This window comes from Erpetoichthys calabaricus, chromosome 3, assembly GCF_900747795.2.
Source record: "Erpetoichthys calabaricus chromosome 3, fErpCal1.3, whole genome shotgun sequence".
Lineage (NCBI taxonomy): Eukaryota > Metazoa > Chordata > Cladistia > Polypteriformes > Polypteridae > Erpetoichthys > Erpetoichthys calabaricus.
The window spans coordinates 37,447,175-37,463,235 of record NC_041396.2 but is presented as its reverse complement, the minus strand read 5'-3'; the positions used below and the strand labels follow the sequence as shown (position 1 = coordinate 37,463,235).

The 16,061-nt window shown below is 40.5% G+C and overlaps 1 protein-coding gene across 1 annotated transcript; it reads right to left on the bottom strand.

The window, feature by feature from the left end:
* Positions 1-13,080: 13,080 nt before the first annotated feature.
* Positions 13,081-14,699, bottom strand: LOC127527019 (olfactory receptor class A-like protein 1). The gene is made up of 2 exons (XM_051924383.1): positions 14,659-14,699; positions 13,081-14,181 (listed from the first exon to the last, which is right to left on the bottom strand). The coding sequence occupies exons 1-2, from the start codon at positions 14,697-14,699 to the stop codon at positions 13,224-13,226; spliced, it is 999 nt and encodes a 332-aa protein (XP_051780343.1). The 3' UTR covers positions 13,081-13,223.
* Positions 14,700-16,061: the final 1,362 nt, after the last annotated feature.

The following is a 16,061-nucleotide window of genomic DNA, read 5'->3' as shown; positions in this document are numbered from 1 at the left end:
AGTGAATAATAAAATAAAAATCTGTCATTTCAAGCAGTAATACCAATTAGCAGCACTACTAATGTCTTGGTTGTATTTTTAAATTGGTTTAATGGTATATTAATAAAAAAAGGCATCAATTTCTATCAAAAACATGAACATTTCTGGGTGTGTCCAAACATTTGGCAGGGAGTGTATGTATCAGAAATCTGAAGTTTCCTTAAACAGTTCAGTTCAGTGCAGAATTCACCTCTGGATGGGATGTCAGTTCAATGCAAAGCAAAGCTGCACTTACTTTCATTTTGTCTTAACAATTCATATTCTATAACACTGACATCTTTGATATATTGGAATGTTTTTGCAGAACAGCCGCTCAGTTCAAGTGCAAATAGTATTTAACCCTGGATGTGATGCAGATGGAGGGCATACACCCTATTTTTTGTATTTGTCCAACTGACAGACACAAAAATAAAATTAACCTGCAGGCCTTAACCTGATGTACATCAGAGCACACCGATCCCCATAGAACAAGCAAGCGGCACACAGAATGTGACATGGAGGAAGCTGCACTTAAAAATGACCCTTGGGGTGTGTTGCTATTGCACACACAACTTGAGTTTACTAAAAATGTGCATATTTTTAGGCTGTCCCTATTCTTTTCTAATATGACTAGTACAAAATCTTTGGGTGCCACAGTTAGACATACAGTACATGTGTAATTTATGTGGAAACCACATAAATGGATTTCATTGCTTTAAGTAACAGCACCAAACACAGAATTAATATGCTGGTATTACCTTAGATTGGCTTAACTCAAAATGAGTACTTTTTTAAGGCTTTGGATTTCAGGCCCTGAAGCTGTGGGTTCAAATCCTGCCACTGACACTGTGTGACCCTGAGCAAGTCACTTCAGCTGCCTGTGCTCCAAAGGGGACAACAAAAGCAATATAACCAATTGTATCTCAAATGCTGTAAGTCACCTTGGATAACAGCGTGGGCCAAGAAGGTCATTTTGGGGAATGTTTTACCCAGTGATTTTAAATCTATTCAAATTACAATAAGCATATTTGTTTCTAACAGTGGACACAACTTGTTGGATATCATATTTTATGTAATCTCATTAGCACAGAATCACCAACCAGATTGGTCCATCACACAGCCACATTGCCAGGTGGACCAGTTCAAAAAGCCACCAATTTTGAAAAAGGGGTAAAAAATAGCTTGTGCAGAGTGCCATTTTTTTGGAATATTTTTTTTTTCAGAATGTGAACTGTTTCAGATATTTTCTTTAAAAAGTCTCATTTGCATAAGGATAGTTCATTTGCATTCAGGCACTACCCTTTTTATAATGATATTGCAAAGAGAGTTTTGGTGATCTCCATTATTTGTACAGATAGATGATTCTTTGTACATAACAATATAGTTTTAATTGCCAAAGGTTTGTGTGCTTGTGAAAGTGGCTTTAGACTTCAGTAATCAGCCAAAGAAATGGCACACCATACATCACAGCAGCATGTGAGCCCTCTTCATGTGAAGATGTGACGTTTTCTTAATACATTAATCATACTTGGTACTGGCCTGACTTGTGAAGTTTGTTCAGAAAAGTCACTAAAAAATCGTAATTATGTTATTGTTGTACATTAAATCTACATGTTTTATAAATAAGTAATTTTATTATGTATGTTGTGTATCCAACAGCTTATTATATTTCATACATTTCAATAATAAGTGTTGGAAATGTTAGATCAACAGATTTGTTTACATTAGAATGACTTAATTCAATTAATTGGAACAATGTAAAATAATTTTAAGTACAGTATATCCATCAAGTTATTTTTTCAGTCTTTTAGGCAGTTACCCTCACCTCTATACCACCATGGCTCCCGACTCAATCTAATAATCTTCTTCTACTACAACTACTACTACTACTAATAATAATAATAATAATAATAATAATATATGAGATGGGCGGCACGGTGTCGCAGTGGGTAGCGCTGCTGCCTCGCAGTTAGGAGACCTGGGTTTGCTTCCCGGGTCCTCCCAGTGTGGAGTTTGCATGTTCTCCCCGTGTCTGTGTGGGTTTCCTCCGGGTACTCCGGTTTTCTCCCACAGGCCAAAGACATACATGTTAGGTGTATTGGCGATTCTAAATTGTCCCTAGTGTGTGCTTGATGTGGGGGGGGTGTGTGTGTGTTTGCGCATCCTGTGGTGGGTTGGCGCCCTGCCCGAGGTTTGTTTCCTGCCTTGCGCCCTGTGTTGGCTGGGATTGGCTCCAGCAGATCCCCGTGACCTTGTAGTTAGGATATAGCGGGTTGGATAATGGATGGATGGATGGATATATGAGATTTCCGTGACACCAACAAACCCCCAACTGTACTGTGCGCTGAAACTTTGTTAATTCAGGCATGGATTGCTTACCCGCCGCCGGTGCAAATGCAAGTTCAGAGGCTCGCAGCATAACGCGTCTATCGCCCAATGGTTAATGTGGGGAACAAGTCACGTGAAGTCAAGTCAAATTTATTTATGAAAGTACATTGAAAAACAACAGAAGCTGTACCAAAGTGCTGTACAAAAGAACATATAAAGACTACCTTAAAGCAAACAATTATGTAAATCAGTTTCTTAATTACTAATTATTTTTTAATCTCCCCATCCTGGCGAAATTACCCACAGTGAAAAGAGGATGAGAAAAAGTGTTTTTTTAATCGAGTCTTAAAACCTCAATAGAAGGAGATGATCTAATGTGGAATAGCAGATCGTTTCAAAGCCTCGAAGTAACAACTGAAAAAGCCCTGACACCCCTTATAGACTTCAGCCGTGATCTTGGAACTGCAAGGAGTAGTTGAGCAGATAACCTCAAAGCCCTCATTCCCGAGCGGAGATGAAGGAGGTCGTAGATGTATTTTAGGGCGAAAAGATGCCAATGCTTTAAAAACAAACAATAAAACTTTAAAATCAATCAGAAATCTCAACTGTGGGAAGTATAGAGAGGCCAGAACAAGTGAGATATGCTATGCATTTTGAACCAGTTGAATAGGGCAGATTTAGGCAATCCCACATATAGGGAACTGCGATAATCTAGTCGAAATGTAATAAAAGCACGAATCACTTTTTCTAAATCCTCCTGTGAAATAGAGGATTTTAATTTTGAGATTTGCCTCAGTTGGTAAAAGCTGGACTTTATCACTGTGGAGATTTGTTTATCAACACTTAGTGATAACTCAAAGATGATATCCAGATTCCTGACATCATTATGAATTTTTGCTGTCAGCGAGCCTAAGTGACTGCCAGTTTAATTAGCGGAAGAAATAGGGCTAAAGATAATGACCTCTGTTTTATTTTCATTCATTTGGAGGAAATTTTGCACTATGCAAAGTTTAAAACCGGCCGCTGATTTGGCTGTGTGTTCACTTTCTGTATTCTTACTTGTGCTTCGTGAAGCCCGTCAGGTGAGATGGGAGCGCCTGCAAGATGATGACAGCGTCACTGCGTATACAGTACTGTGGTTTTTCTGAGTGCTGAAAAGACAGCTCCCGTTTGGATAAATCTGAGATGACAATAGTAGTATAAAACTATAAAACTGGTGTTTTTTTTTTTAGAAATCTGGACTCACCTTCTTGTTTCTTGTCAAGTCTGTGATCCACACATCACAAGATATTTATATCATCAATATGGAGCGCGCGCACACACAAACACACTGGTTTTTCGTTTATATACAGTATGTCTAATATATATATTTGGTATTTTGGTGTTTGTTACACTGTGTTCTTTCCTATATATATATATATATATATATATATATATATATATATATATATATATATATATATATTCATCCATCCATTTTCCAACCCGCTGAATCCGAACACAGGGTCACGGGGGTCTGCTGGAGCCAATCCCAGCCAACACAGGATATATATATATATATATATATATATATATATATATATATATATATATATATATATATTAAACAGGTGAGCCATACATGAACAATGCTTCCTAACAGCCAGGCAGACTTGAAAGGCCAATTTGAGACTTCAAATGACGAAAGTGGCAAATGCGCCGTACTTGACATTTAGGAAAGAAGATGAAAGGCAGCCGAATGTATGAAATGAGCTTTCCATGAGCAGTCCTCACAAGTTATTTGATAAGCTCAGAAATCTCTAAAATAATGCAAGACAATCTGCCTCATCTAAGAAAAGAACAACGAAAAAAAAAAGCATTAGCTTTCAGGTGACAGCCCGCTTAGTTTAATTTTCTCCATGTCGTTTCTAAGCTGCCCGAAAGCGTAAATTACAACGTCTTAGTGAAAAGGGAACAGGAACACAAATGGCAGAAATAATCCTTAGGAATAGAAAAGCAGAGCTGTCAAATTAAATGTATGTTGGATTTCCCAGCTCCTCGCCGGTGACGCTGATCAATTGTTTTATTTCTTTTTGTATAAAGTTGTGATCTCCACCGTGTCTGACCCTTCGGAGCCGCAGATCAACGGGTGATGCAGGCGCGTGGTTCGCCTTTCAATTGTATTCTAAAATATCTGACTGTAAGACAAGACATAAGTCACGTCCCGCATTCTTTTACAGGTTTAAAAAAATTAACGGATTCATCTCCTTCACTCAAAACAATCTACTTTATCAGTTCAAAGAAGAATAAAAGAAAAAAAGAGCCTGCCGAGTTGAACTCATTTTCTCTGCTGGTAAACGGTGATGCGGCGATAAGCTGAAAGCAGCGGAAACAATGGCAGCGAACGGTAAAAACGACCAACTGTCACTTTCTGATTACATAGAACAATCATTTTTTGGCTTTTAATTGCTAACTTTGCACAACTTTGAAACTGATTACCTGTTTCTTTCTTTATTTTTTTTTATTTTTAATAATATTACATGATTAAGATCAGCTGGGTCCGGCTTATGAATTCTACGAGACGCGTGTAACAAGTTAAAACACCTGCTCCGAATTTTATTGTTTTGGTTACCCTTACTGTCTTTTTAAAAAACGTTTAAAGATTGAGTAAGCCTATTTTTTCGAAGATTAATTCCTGAATAAATTAGGTGCGCTCGTTCCTGTTTACATGTTGCGGACACAAGGTGGCCTATCGCACTACGCTTAACCAATACACCTGTAAGATTTGTACGTGCAGGTGCGCTGAGAGATACCTGCCGCTTTCATCTTTCCTAACACTTTTCTAGCACTTCGTTGACTTCGGTGTGACCTCCTTAGTGTACCCGAGACGTTCCACAGCAGTTTGTGGACTGTTTGACAAGTTTAATGAGTCAAACGTGAACATACAACATCACAGAAATACACCAGTTAGTGCTCTCCCGTCTGGTCACTCCAATGTGTCCTTCTGTTTTATATAAAGACTAAAACTTTATTAACACCTCTGTATGAAATCCACCCTACAAAGCCACACTTTTTATAGTTGGCTGCCTTGCTGTTTTACCCCATAACTTCAGGGACCAAAATATAGAAATATGGAAACAATTGCATTTTTCAACACTTACCATCCAAAAGGCACTATATCAGTTACCTCCTGTATGAACTAACTCTGGAATAGATGACAGTGAGCAAAGCTCTGTTAGGCTGATAGGGCAGAACTGCACTTCTAGGAGGCCCATGGGTCAATTCACATCTGTGAGCCTTTGAATGGTATAATGCCTATGTGGAATTCTCCCTAGCAGGTTTTCCAATCTCCACAAAACATTATATATATATATATATATATATATATATATATATATATATATATATATATATATATATATATATATATATATATATATATATATATATTGTGAAGGTTGGCCTGGACACAGACAGGCAGACAAGTTCATTTCACCCAACACACATTTATTTTCCATTTTTACGGTGCTCACAAACCCCACAGTCCCCAAAGTCCTGGCCACACAACACAATGCTTTTCTCTTGAGGCCGCCTCCTTGTCCTCCTCCGATGTCGTCCTACTTCCTCCTGACTCTTGTCCCTGTCTGAAGGGAGGCGGCCCCTTTTTTACACACCCGGATGTGTTCCGGGTGCTCCCCGGCAATCTTCCACTGGCACTCCCCAGTGTGGCGGAAGTGCCGGCTGCGCACCCCAGAAGCACTCCGGGTGTCCCCTCTTTTCTCCCCCCCAGCACTTCTGGGTGTGGCGGAAGCAGTGAGGTCCATGGTCCCCAAGGCATTGGGGCACCCCCTGGCGAAATTTATTCTCTATTTTAAATGATATTTATTGCTTCCTACTTTCTTCTTTTGGTAAAATGTGAGACATGATTGAATGGATGAAAAACATTCACAGTTTTTTTGTTTTGTGGCCATTGTAAAATGTTCCTGTACGGCTCTGCTGTCATCATGGTGATGATCTTCTTCTTTGCTCCTAGTTAGGTACTTGTTTTCTTAACTTGGGTCCTTCGAAGAAAAAGTTTAAGAACCACAAAAGTTTTGATTGATTTCATTTTTAATATCTTTTCATGTTTACTATTTTGACCTGTTCGTTTATATAAACCATTGACAAATTAAAATTTGGCACTTTTTAATTTAGATCGATAACTATCTATGAAGCTAAACTGTGTGGCATTCTTCAAACCTGCTTGCAAATTTTTAAGTTTTAAATCCGTGTAAGTCTAAATATGCCATCAAGCAAGTGTGGTGTAATGGTTAAGGCTTTGGCCTTCAAACGTTGTGGTTGTGGGTTCAAATCCCACTACGGACACTGCATGACCGGGACCAAGTCACTTGACCTGCCTGTGCCCAAATAGGGAAACCTAAAGAAACATAATTGTATCGTAAATGTTGCAAGTTGTCTTGGATAAAATCATAAGTGTATGATTCAGATTTTATCCTAAGCATATTTTACAAATTTAGGCAAAAAATAAATGATCAGATGATATGCTGAGAGATTCCTACCTGCCTCATTTGTAACGTGGAGTTGTTCTGCAGAATTCCTCACCTCCCCACTTGTTTGGCTCCTGGCTTGTCTTTATATGAACACATAAACAGCTTTCCAGATAATTAATGGCATGACGATGTCTGCTTGAACCCAAAGGGACATGCAGCCTTCAGTAGGGACAGGAAAAAAAGGTGTCATTTGACTTGCCTCAGCTGAATTGAGCTTCTGTGACACTGGGTTGCATTTCCACAGACTTTGTGAATCTCAATGGGATTTATGTTTTCACCTGATCTGATAAGAGCCTGAGGTTACAAATTACATGTCTTCCCTTTGTTTGAGTGCACAGTTGAATGACTTATTATGGCAGGTATTGTGGCCTGGAGACTGAGACCCTGAACTACAAAGCACAGCCAGATTCACAGTGTGACCCTGAGCAGGACATCTTACCAGCCAGCATGTCAGCTGTAAAGCCTGCTGTAGCAAGGCTGAAATAGAGAGAGCCTGCAGTGAAAAGAAAACACTTGCAATGAGAAGCCTAATCCGTCACGAGAGATGGTGGGTTTCTCTTTTAGCACAAATTGTTAAGCTGGCCATTCTGCTCTCAGAACTCAGGGAGATGAGTTCATGTCCAACTGGTCTTAGTGAGGATGTTCAACCGAGGGAGCACCACCCAAGAAAATTGTATAAAGAGTATCTACATAATTCATACATGGAAAGAGAAATGAAATGATAATTATTATAGCAAGGCACTATTTGAAATGAAGTGAACTAAAGTTGGTTTAATGTACTGTAGTGCACTATAACAAAGAGAAAAAGGTAATTTTAGCAAGGCAAGCAGAAATGGCTCATCCATCCATCTCCATCAATTCTGTATCAATCCATCCATCCCCCTTCCACCTATTCATCCCTCTTTATTTGTAGATCTTTCAGTAAAGGAAAATAATTTCTAATGTATAGATTAATAATATTATTTGTTAATGTCAAACAAAATGCAAGGAAGCTGGATACACTAGTTGTTCCTCTGGCACATTTATGAATCCCTGTAGATCAGATAAGAATTTCTGTTAAACATCTGTGATGAGGAGGGGGAGAGTTGACCAGAGCGGGTGTGAGGCTGTCAGGATGTTTCAGTTTGTATGAGCTCCAATATTAGAGAGAGGCCAGCCCCTTAGGAAGAAAGCCTGGACTAGAATGGGGAAATAAATTTGTGATTTTGAAACAGAAGTAGGTTTGAAAAGGCAGTTTGTGATTAATTTACCTGTATATCCTCTTTTCTTTCTTTGTCAACTATGTTGACGGGAGCAAAGATGATCGAGGGTGGGTTGTCATTGAGCTATTTCATTGGTGAGAGGACCCCCACACTGATTTGAGAAGGTATGACAAGAAGCTAAAGAATTCCTTTAAATTAAGGCTGTTACAGAGGCTTGCTGTCTCTTACTGCCATTTCCCACCCTTATGAGAGGACATTTCTGCTGCCCTACTCTGGACCATGACAAACTAGAGACCAATCAACATATTAAAGACAGAGAGACACATGGTAATCTAATAATATTGGATGCTTAACATGAACCAGGTCATATTATTAGTGTTTTGCTTAAATTTTGGGCACATTATCTATGATACATGATGAATATTAACGGGTAATGTTTTCTCCTGCCTGTCCTGTACTCTTACAGTGCATCCGGAAAGTATTCACAGCGCATCACTTTTTCCACATTTTGTTATGTTACAGCCTTATTCCAAAATGGATTAAATTCATTTTTTTCCTCAGAATTCTACACACAACACCCCATAATGACAACATGAAAAAAGTTCACTTGAGATTTTTCCAAATTAATTAAAAATAAAAAAACTGAGAGATCACATGTACATAAGTATTCACAGCCTTTGCCATGAAGCTCAAAATTGAGCTCAGGTGCCTCCTGTTTCCCCTGATCATCCTTGAGATGTTTCTGCAGCTTACTTGGAGTCCACCTGTGGTAAATTCAGTTGATTGGACATGATTTGGAAAGGCACACACCTGTCTATATAAGGTGCCACAGTTGACAGTTCATGTCAGAGAGCACAAACCAAGCATGACATCAAAGGAATTGTCTGTAGACCCCCGAGACAGGATTGTCTCAAAGCACAAATCTGGGGAAGGTTACAGAAAAAGTTCTGCTGCTTTGAAGGTCCCAATGAGCACAGTGGCCCCCATCATCCGTAAGTGGAAGAAGTTCGAAACCACCAGGACTCTTCCTAGAGCTGGCTGGCCATCTAAACTGAGCGATTGGGGGAGAAGGGCCTTAGTCAGGGAGGTGACCAAGAACCCGATGGTCACTCTGTCAGAGCTCCAGAGATCCTCTGTGGAGAGAAGAGAACCTTCCAGAAGGACAACCATCTCTGCAGCAATCCACCAATCAGGCCTGTATGGTAGAGCGGCCAGACGGATGCCACTCCTAAGTAAAAGGCACATGGCAGCCCACCTGGAGTTTGTCAAAAGGCACCTGAAGGACTCTCAGACCATGAGAAAAAAATTCTCTGGTCTGATGAGACAAAGATTGAACTCTTTGGTGTGAATGCCAAGTGTCACATTTGGAGGAAACCAGGCACTGCTCATCAACAGGCCAATACCATCCCTACAGTGAAGCATGGTGGTGGCAGCTTCATGCTGTGGGGATGTTTTTCAGTGGCAGGAACTGGGAGACTAGTCAGGATAAAGGGAAAGATGACTGCAGCAATGTACAGAGACATCCTGGATGAAAACCTGCTCCAGAGCGCTCTTGACCTCAGACTGGGGCGACGGTTCATCTTTCAGCAGGACAACAACCCTAAGCACATAGCCAAGATATCAAAGGAGTGGCTTCAGGACAACTCTGTGAATGTCCTTGAGTGGCCCAGCCAGAGCCCAGACTTGAATCCAATTGAACATCTCTGGAGAGATCTTAAAATGGCTGTGCACCAACGCTTCCCATCCAACCTGATGGAGCTTGAGAGGTGCTGCAAAGAGGAATGGGCAAAACTGGCCAAGGATAGGTGTGCCAAGCTTGTGGCATTATATTCAAAAAGACTGGAGGCTGTATTGCTGCCAAAGGTGCATCAACAAAGTATTGAGCAAAGGCTGTGAATATGATTTCTCAGTTTTTTTATTTTTAATAAATTTGCAAAAACCTCAAGTAAACTTTTTTCACATTGTCATTATGGGGTGTTGTGTGTAGAATTCTGTGGAAAAAATTGAATTTAATCCATTTTGGAATAAGGCTGTAACATAACAAAATGTGGAAAAAGTGATGCGCTGTGAATACTTTCCAGATGCACTGCATCTTGTTGCCTAGAGTCTAAAGCTAGTGTAATGTATGAGGGTTATCACAGGCATTTATAAAGGGGAATAAGGTCACCCCCCAGGACCCTACCACATATCTATAATCAGAACCATCTTAAGGGTAACTGAGACCAGACACCATTCAGAGTGGAGGACGTATAAGTGGTGCAAAGCTACAAGTTCCTGGGGGTTCACATGAACAATATGGTCTGACATGGTCTGACAACACAGTGGCGCTGAACAAGAAGGGCCAGAGCAGACTGGACTTGCTAAAGAGACTCAGGCCTTTTGATGTTCCTCACTGCGGTCCCCTAGGGAAGCAACCTGAGCACAAAAGAAGAACAATGCCTGAACAAACTTATCAGGAAAGGCTGCCCCATCACAGGGTGAACCATCGACACAGTGGAAGCTGTTGTAGAAAAGAGGATAGTGGCAAAAGTGGATTCCATCATGAAAAATCCGCCCCATCCCCACCAGGAGGTGCTCTCTTGGAGCACTTTTAGCTACAGGCTCATTCCACCACAGTGTGCTAAGAAGCACCTCTGGGGGTCTTTTCTGACCACTTCTATTAAGCAACTCAATGCTTCTATCTGATGTATGAGTTAAGTTTATTTATTGGTTGATAGGTTGTATGTATTATCTGTCCTATAAGTCTATATTCTTGTTTTTTTATGTTTCTGCTGCTGAATGCATTTAAATTTCCCCTTGGGATTAGTAAAATTTATCACATCTAATCTAATTTAGTTTTGTAGGTCATAGACCTGCTAAGGCAGCTTTGGCCTTTGCAGTATTCACAGATTGATGTATCCAGGCCTGTTACTCATATTATATATTGTCACACACGTGTGTTTAGGAGACAGTCAACAAGCCCTGAGATGAGTGAAACATCATGAGATGAAGGGTTGACTTGTGGTACTAACACCTCTCTCTCTCTTTCATCAGAGCAAAAGAAGAAAAATAACACAATAAACTTACCTCACACACTTCCGGGTTCGCAAGGTGGCTGCCAAACGTTACTTCCTTATCCGGCTCCCAATATCAACGTCACATCCTGTCTCCCGCTGATGATAATAATAATAATAATAATTCATTACATTTATATAGCGCATGATGCCATATCCAGTCTCCTGAAGATGATGTCACTTCCTACCACACCATCACTTCTGGTCTCCTCTTGATGACGTCACATCTGTCGTGCAGTTACGACATTATCTCATGCCACATCATTTCCACCAGCCATTTTATTCCGGTTTAAAAACATCATATCTGTATTTTCCTGTGTCAATTGCTTTTTTGAGTCTATTGATCTCTATTTTTCATTCATTTTTTACTTTCGTCTGTTGGACATTACACGGGGATGGTCCACAGCTCATTTTCCCTTGTGGAAGTCTTTAATTATGGCAGTATATAAACATCTTGTAATTGTAGGGGAACTTGACATGCTGTAGTGATCTCTCCCTAACCCAAAATGATACTAAGGATTCCAAAATATACAAAATATGTCTGTTTATTATATAGATAAGAAACACAATGGAACAATGATCAAAAGGAGAACAAAAAGTGCAAAGTAAACATGTCTATTAGCTCTTTTGAACTAGCTGATCTTACTTCTTTCTTCATGGTGGGATGCTTTTGCCAAATGCCATACAGAGCAATTTCTTTCAAATCTCCCATCTCTCTCATTTTCTCTGTCACCACCCCTGTGACTGCCAGACCTTGGCTGCCAAACCTCCTGATTCTTTCAGCTCCTGGCTGTGAAGTAAATTTACAACCCACCCTTGTTTATTTTCCTATGGTCCCTGAATATGCTTAGGCCATTTCCCTAGTGTTCATTGTAGTGGAACCACATATCTATGTGTTCTAGTGCCCAGTACAGAGTTAAAGGTACAGGGGATCTTGGTGGCTCCAGCACTGACCAAGTCCACCTGTAGCACAAGTGAGGACTTTGTTTTTGGGAGAAAATCCTGGCCTTTCTCCTATGTCAGTGTCCACGGAATTAGTATTTTCGGGACACTCTACACCTAAAGACACTACATTAGCAGTGCTCCTTCAATCACAAAAGCATGGCAGATTACATTATTATTGGCAACTTGTACTCATTTCTCTTATCTAAAATCTTGCAGGGTCCTGTCCTAAACTTGTGCCAGATTTTCTTGCCTGGTATCCCCTGACTTGTATCCCAGATCTTTAATGACAATAATGTATAGTTTGAGAAGCCTCAAGATGATCAAGATTTATTTTTATAATAGATACATGGATTAATTGGCAGCAAACCAAACACATTAATTGCAGTTCATTCTGTTAGGATGTTCAGTGTTTTTCATAATGAAGAACAAAAGAAATACTTAGCAAGAGATCAGGGATTAAAAATCTTTATTGTCACATACATTACTAGACCATAGTGAAATTCTTATGCCTCTGTTGCAGTTGGGCAGGGAAATACGTCAAGACAATAAATATGGCAAATATATTCAATAAATGAATAAGAGTAGCAGAAGATAAATATTCCAGTCAATCACAGTAGCAAGTGCAAAACAGAACTGTATAGACATATACAGATTGTGATAAACAGTAGGGTGAAAATTAGATGGCAGCACACATGTAATACAGTACAATTATACATAAACCAGCAGGTGGGTACAGCACAGGGCATGTAAGGACACGTAACTGAAAGTACAGTGACCTTATGGCCTGGGAAAGAAGCTGTTTCTGAAGTGGGTGGAGTGTGAGGTGAGGCTCCAGAAGTGTTTTCCAGAAGGCAGAAGTGAAAGCAGGGAATGAGCCTCATGGTTGTCATCTGACTTGATGGATTCAGCTCTCCTCAGACATCTGCTGGTGTAGATGGTATGAAGCCATGGGAAGTCACCCTCAATGATTTTATAAGCGATAAGGATAGTCCTTTGGAGAAGATGGTAATCCTGGCAAGTCAGTTTACCAAACCACAACAGTGATGCATCCAGTCAGGATACTTTCAATAGTGAACTGAAGTTTGGTTACTGTTTCCCTAGAGTCACTCAATTACTGGACCCACTGACTTTATGCCAGGCTAGTCCAACTATATTTGAGATGTAACAGTCTCTATGGAGCTGTTCGTTCTCTTTACTTGGACTCTCATCAGCCTGGCTTTCACTTTTGGGTTGGTGCTGATGACCACAGCTGGGCACAAAGAGCTGTAAAGAATGGAAAAGAATACTCGGATGTTAGAAATAATTGGGGATACCCTCAGAAAAGTAAGAGAATATATCCAGATGACATTATCTACCCCAAAGAAGATGACATAGAGGACCACTAGGGTGACCACTGCTCTGGACGCTCTGGTTTCTGCTCGGCCTCTGGGTTGGCTCCTTTCTGAGCTACGAAGGCCTTTGACTTTCTTGTGATGTTGGTAGAGGAGGCACAGAATATATCCACTCATGACTGCCATTAGAATTATGAAGGCAAGGTCCCTTAGCATGACCCCTAGGCCAATTCCAACATAGGCAGTAAAACTAGGGTAAGGGGCAAAGCAGTACCCTAGATTAAAAGTATATGGGGGAATGGTATTATTGACAAAACTGGAGACAATGTGGATGCATGTGCTGATGTCTGTTGTGCAGTACAGTACATAGAGAAATCCAATAATGTACAGGAGGTATTGGGGTATTTTTGTTTTGAGAGGGGCTAGCCAGGATGTGGCAGGTGAGACCAACACAGCTTGGTAGGTGCTGAGTAAGCAGGTAAAGCTGATTGAAAGACCTCTGGATGACCGGAAAGTGAGGAAGATCAATTTACAACCAACATCACTGAGCTGTGGCCTGAGGCCAAAGGCATTAAGCGTCTGTGGGACACTGCGGGTGAAAGCCATCATTAGATTGACAAGAGCAAGGTGGCAATGGATGGTGTCAGCAGTTAGGAGCTTGTCTGCAGTCAGCAGAAAGGAGCAAATGATAATCAGATTAGCTGGAATACTAACAATTGACATGAGGAGAAAGCCAGCCGCTTCGACTGCTGTTCTGGTGTCCATGCAGCTTCCACTGAATAAGAAATAAGAAAAAAAAAATATTAGAAACATGGCAGTTTAGTTCGCTTCCCGGGTCCTCCCTGAGTGGAGTTTGCATGTTCTCCCCGTGTCTGCGTGGGTTTCCTCCGAGCGCTCAGGTTTCCTCCCACAGTCCAAAGACATGTAGATTAGGTGGATTGGCAATTCTAAATTGTTCTTAGTGTGTGCTTTGTGTGTTTGTGTGTGTGTTTGTGTGTGTCCTGCGGTGGGTTGGCACCCTGCCTGGGATTGGTTCCTGCCTTGTTCCCTGTGTTGGCTGGGATTGGCTCCAACAGACCCCCATGACCCTGTGTTCGGATTCAGCGGGTTGGAAAATGGATGGATGAAAATATTAGAAACATTATTATGAGTTAGACCACAAGGATGCATTAAAATAGGATACATCTAGTGGCCCTGGTGTTCCTGTAGTCTTCAGGTTTTTTCTAGGTCTTCAAGACAGCTCTGTACCTACCTGTATTCTCTGAGGAACATTGCATTCTGACACACTCCCATGTGGGTTTATGTGCCTTCTAGTAGCACCACCCCTTCTGAACTATCCTCCTTTGTTCTCAGTCTCAAGTTCAAACGGGAAGGAGTTACAGACTTTGGAACCAGTTGTGAGGCATTGCATTTCTAATCATTTTGAGCATTGTAAGATGGTAAATTCAATAGTTGAGCCCTCTGTGTGTTGAATGGTCTTGATCTGGTCTAACAGGCATCTTAGCAGACAATGATGCCAATGACTGACATCCTGTACTGTGAAAACTGAAACTGAGAAGTGTGTGCAATTCTAATCACTTTACAGTTAGTGAATATCTCTATACTTTATACTTATAGATAATTCTTGCTGTATGTGCATATCATATTAACATACTTAAGGATATGATCATTCAGGTTATATACCTGTATAAAGTCTGTCTCTGCCTTTCTGTTTAAGCAGCTGTAAACCTGCAGTTTCCTTTGGAATTAATACAGTATCAATCAATCAATCAATCAATCAATCAATCAATCAATCAATCAATCAATCAATCAATCAATCAAACGTTATCTATCTATCTATCTATCTATCTATCTATCTATCTATCTATCTATCTATCTATCTATCTATCTATCTATCTATCTATCTATCTATCTATCTATCTATCACTCAAATCCTAGTTTGGTCAGTGCCCGTTTGAACATTCTCCCATGTTTGCCTGGCTGTTTTCTTCACACTCCCCCCACCCCATGCCAAAGATGCATGAGTTAGGTTAGGTGAACTGGCCACTGTAAACTGGCATAATATGTGTCTGTAGGTTTGTGGGTGATATGTCCTTGGATGGACTTTTGATTCTTGTATCCAATGCAGCCATTACAGCGCTAGGCCTCTGTAAATGTGAACTATATGTATAGTGTAGAAAATGCCCTGAAATATGTGGTGTATTTAAAGTAAAATTAAAAAGAAAAAAAAAAGATTGTGTAGCATGGTAGTGCTGTTGTTGCTAATAGCATCCAGCCTTCTGAGTTCAAATGTTGTGACTCTCTGCTTCTGTGAAGTTCTTCCTGTGTCTTTGCTTTTTTCTCCTGATTGATTTATTTTTTAAAACTGAATGATTTAGTCTGCGGTGGATTGGCACCCTGCCCGGGATTGGTTCCTGCCTTGTGCCCTGTGTTGGCTGGGACTGGCTCCAGCAGACCCCCGTGACCCTGTGTTCGGATTCAGCGGGTTGGAAAATGGATGGATGGATGATTTAGTTGCTGTGTGTTGCCAGCACAGGTATGACCCCATGCTGATCTGATGTTAGTATGTATTTATGGTAACAAGACTAACTTGCAGTGTTAGCACTATTGCAGTGTGACCCAGAGATGCAAACTAACATCAGACCAAGACTAAGA

What these genes read in the sequence shown, in the direction of transcription:
- LOC127527019 (XM_051924383.1), bottom strand. Translation starts at nt 14,699, where the DNA reads ATGGGAGTGTGTCAGAATGCAATGTTCCTCAGAGAATACAG. An exon ending in ATGTTCCTCAGAGAATACAG is followed by an intron (nt 14,182 to 14,658) that starts GTAGGTACAGAG and finishes TTTCTTATTCAG; the next exon opens with TGGAAGCTGCATGGACACCA.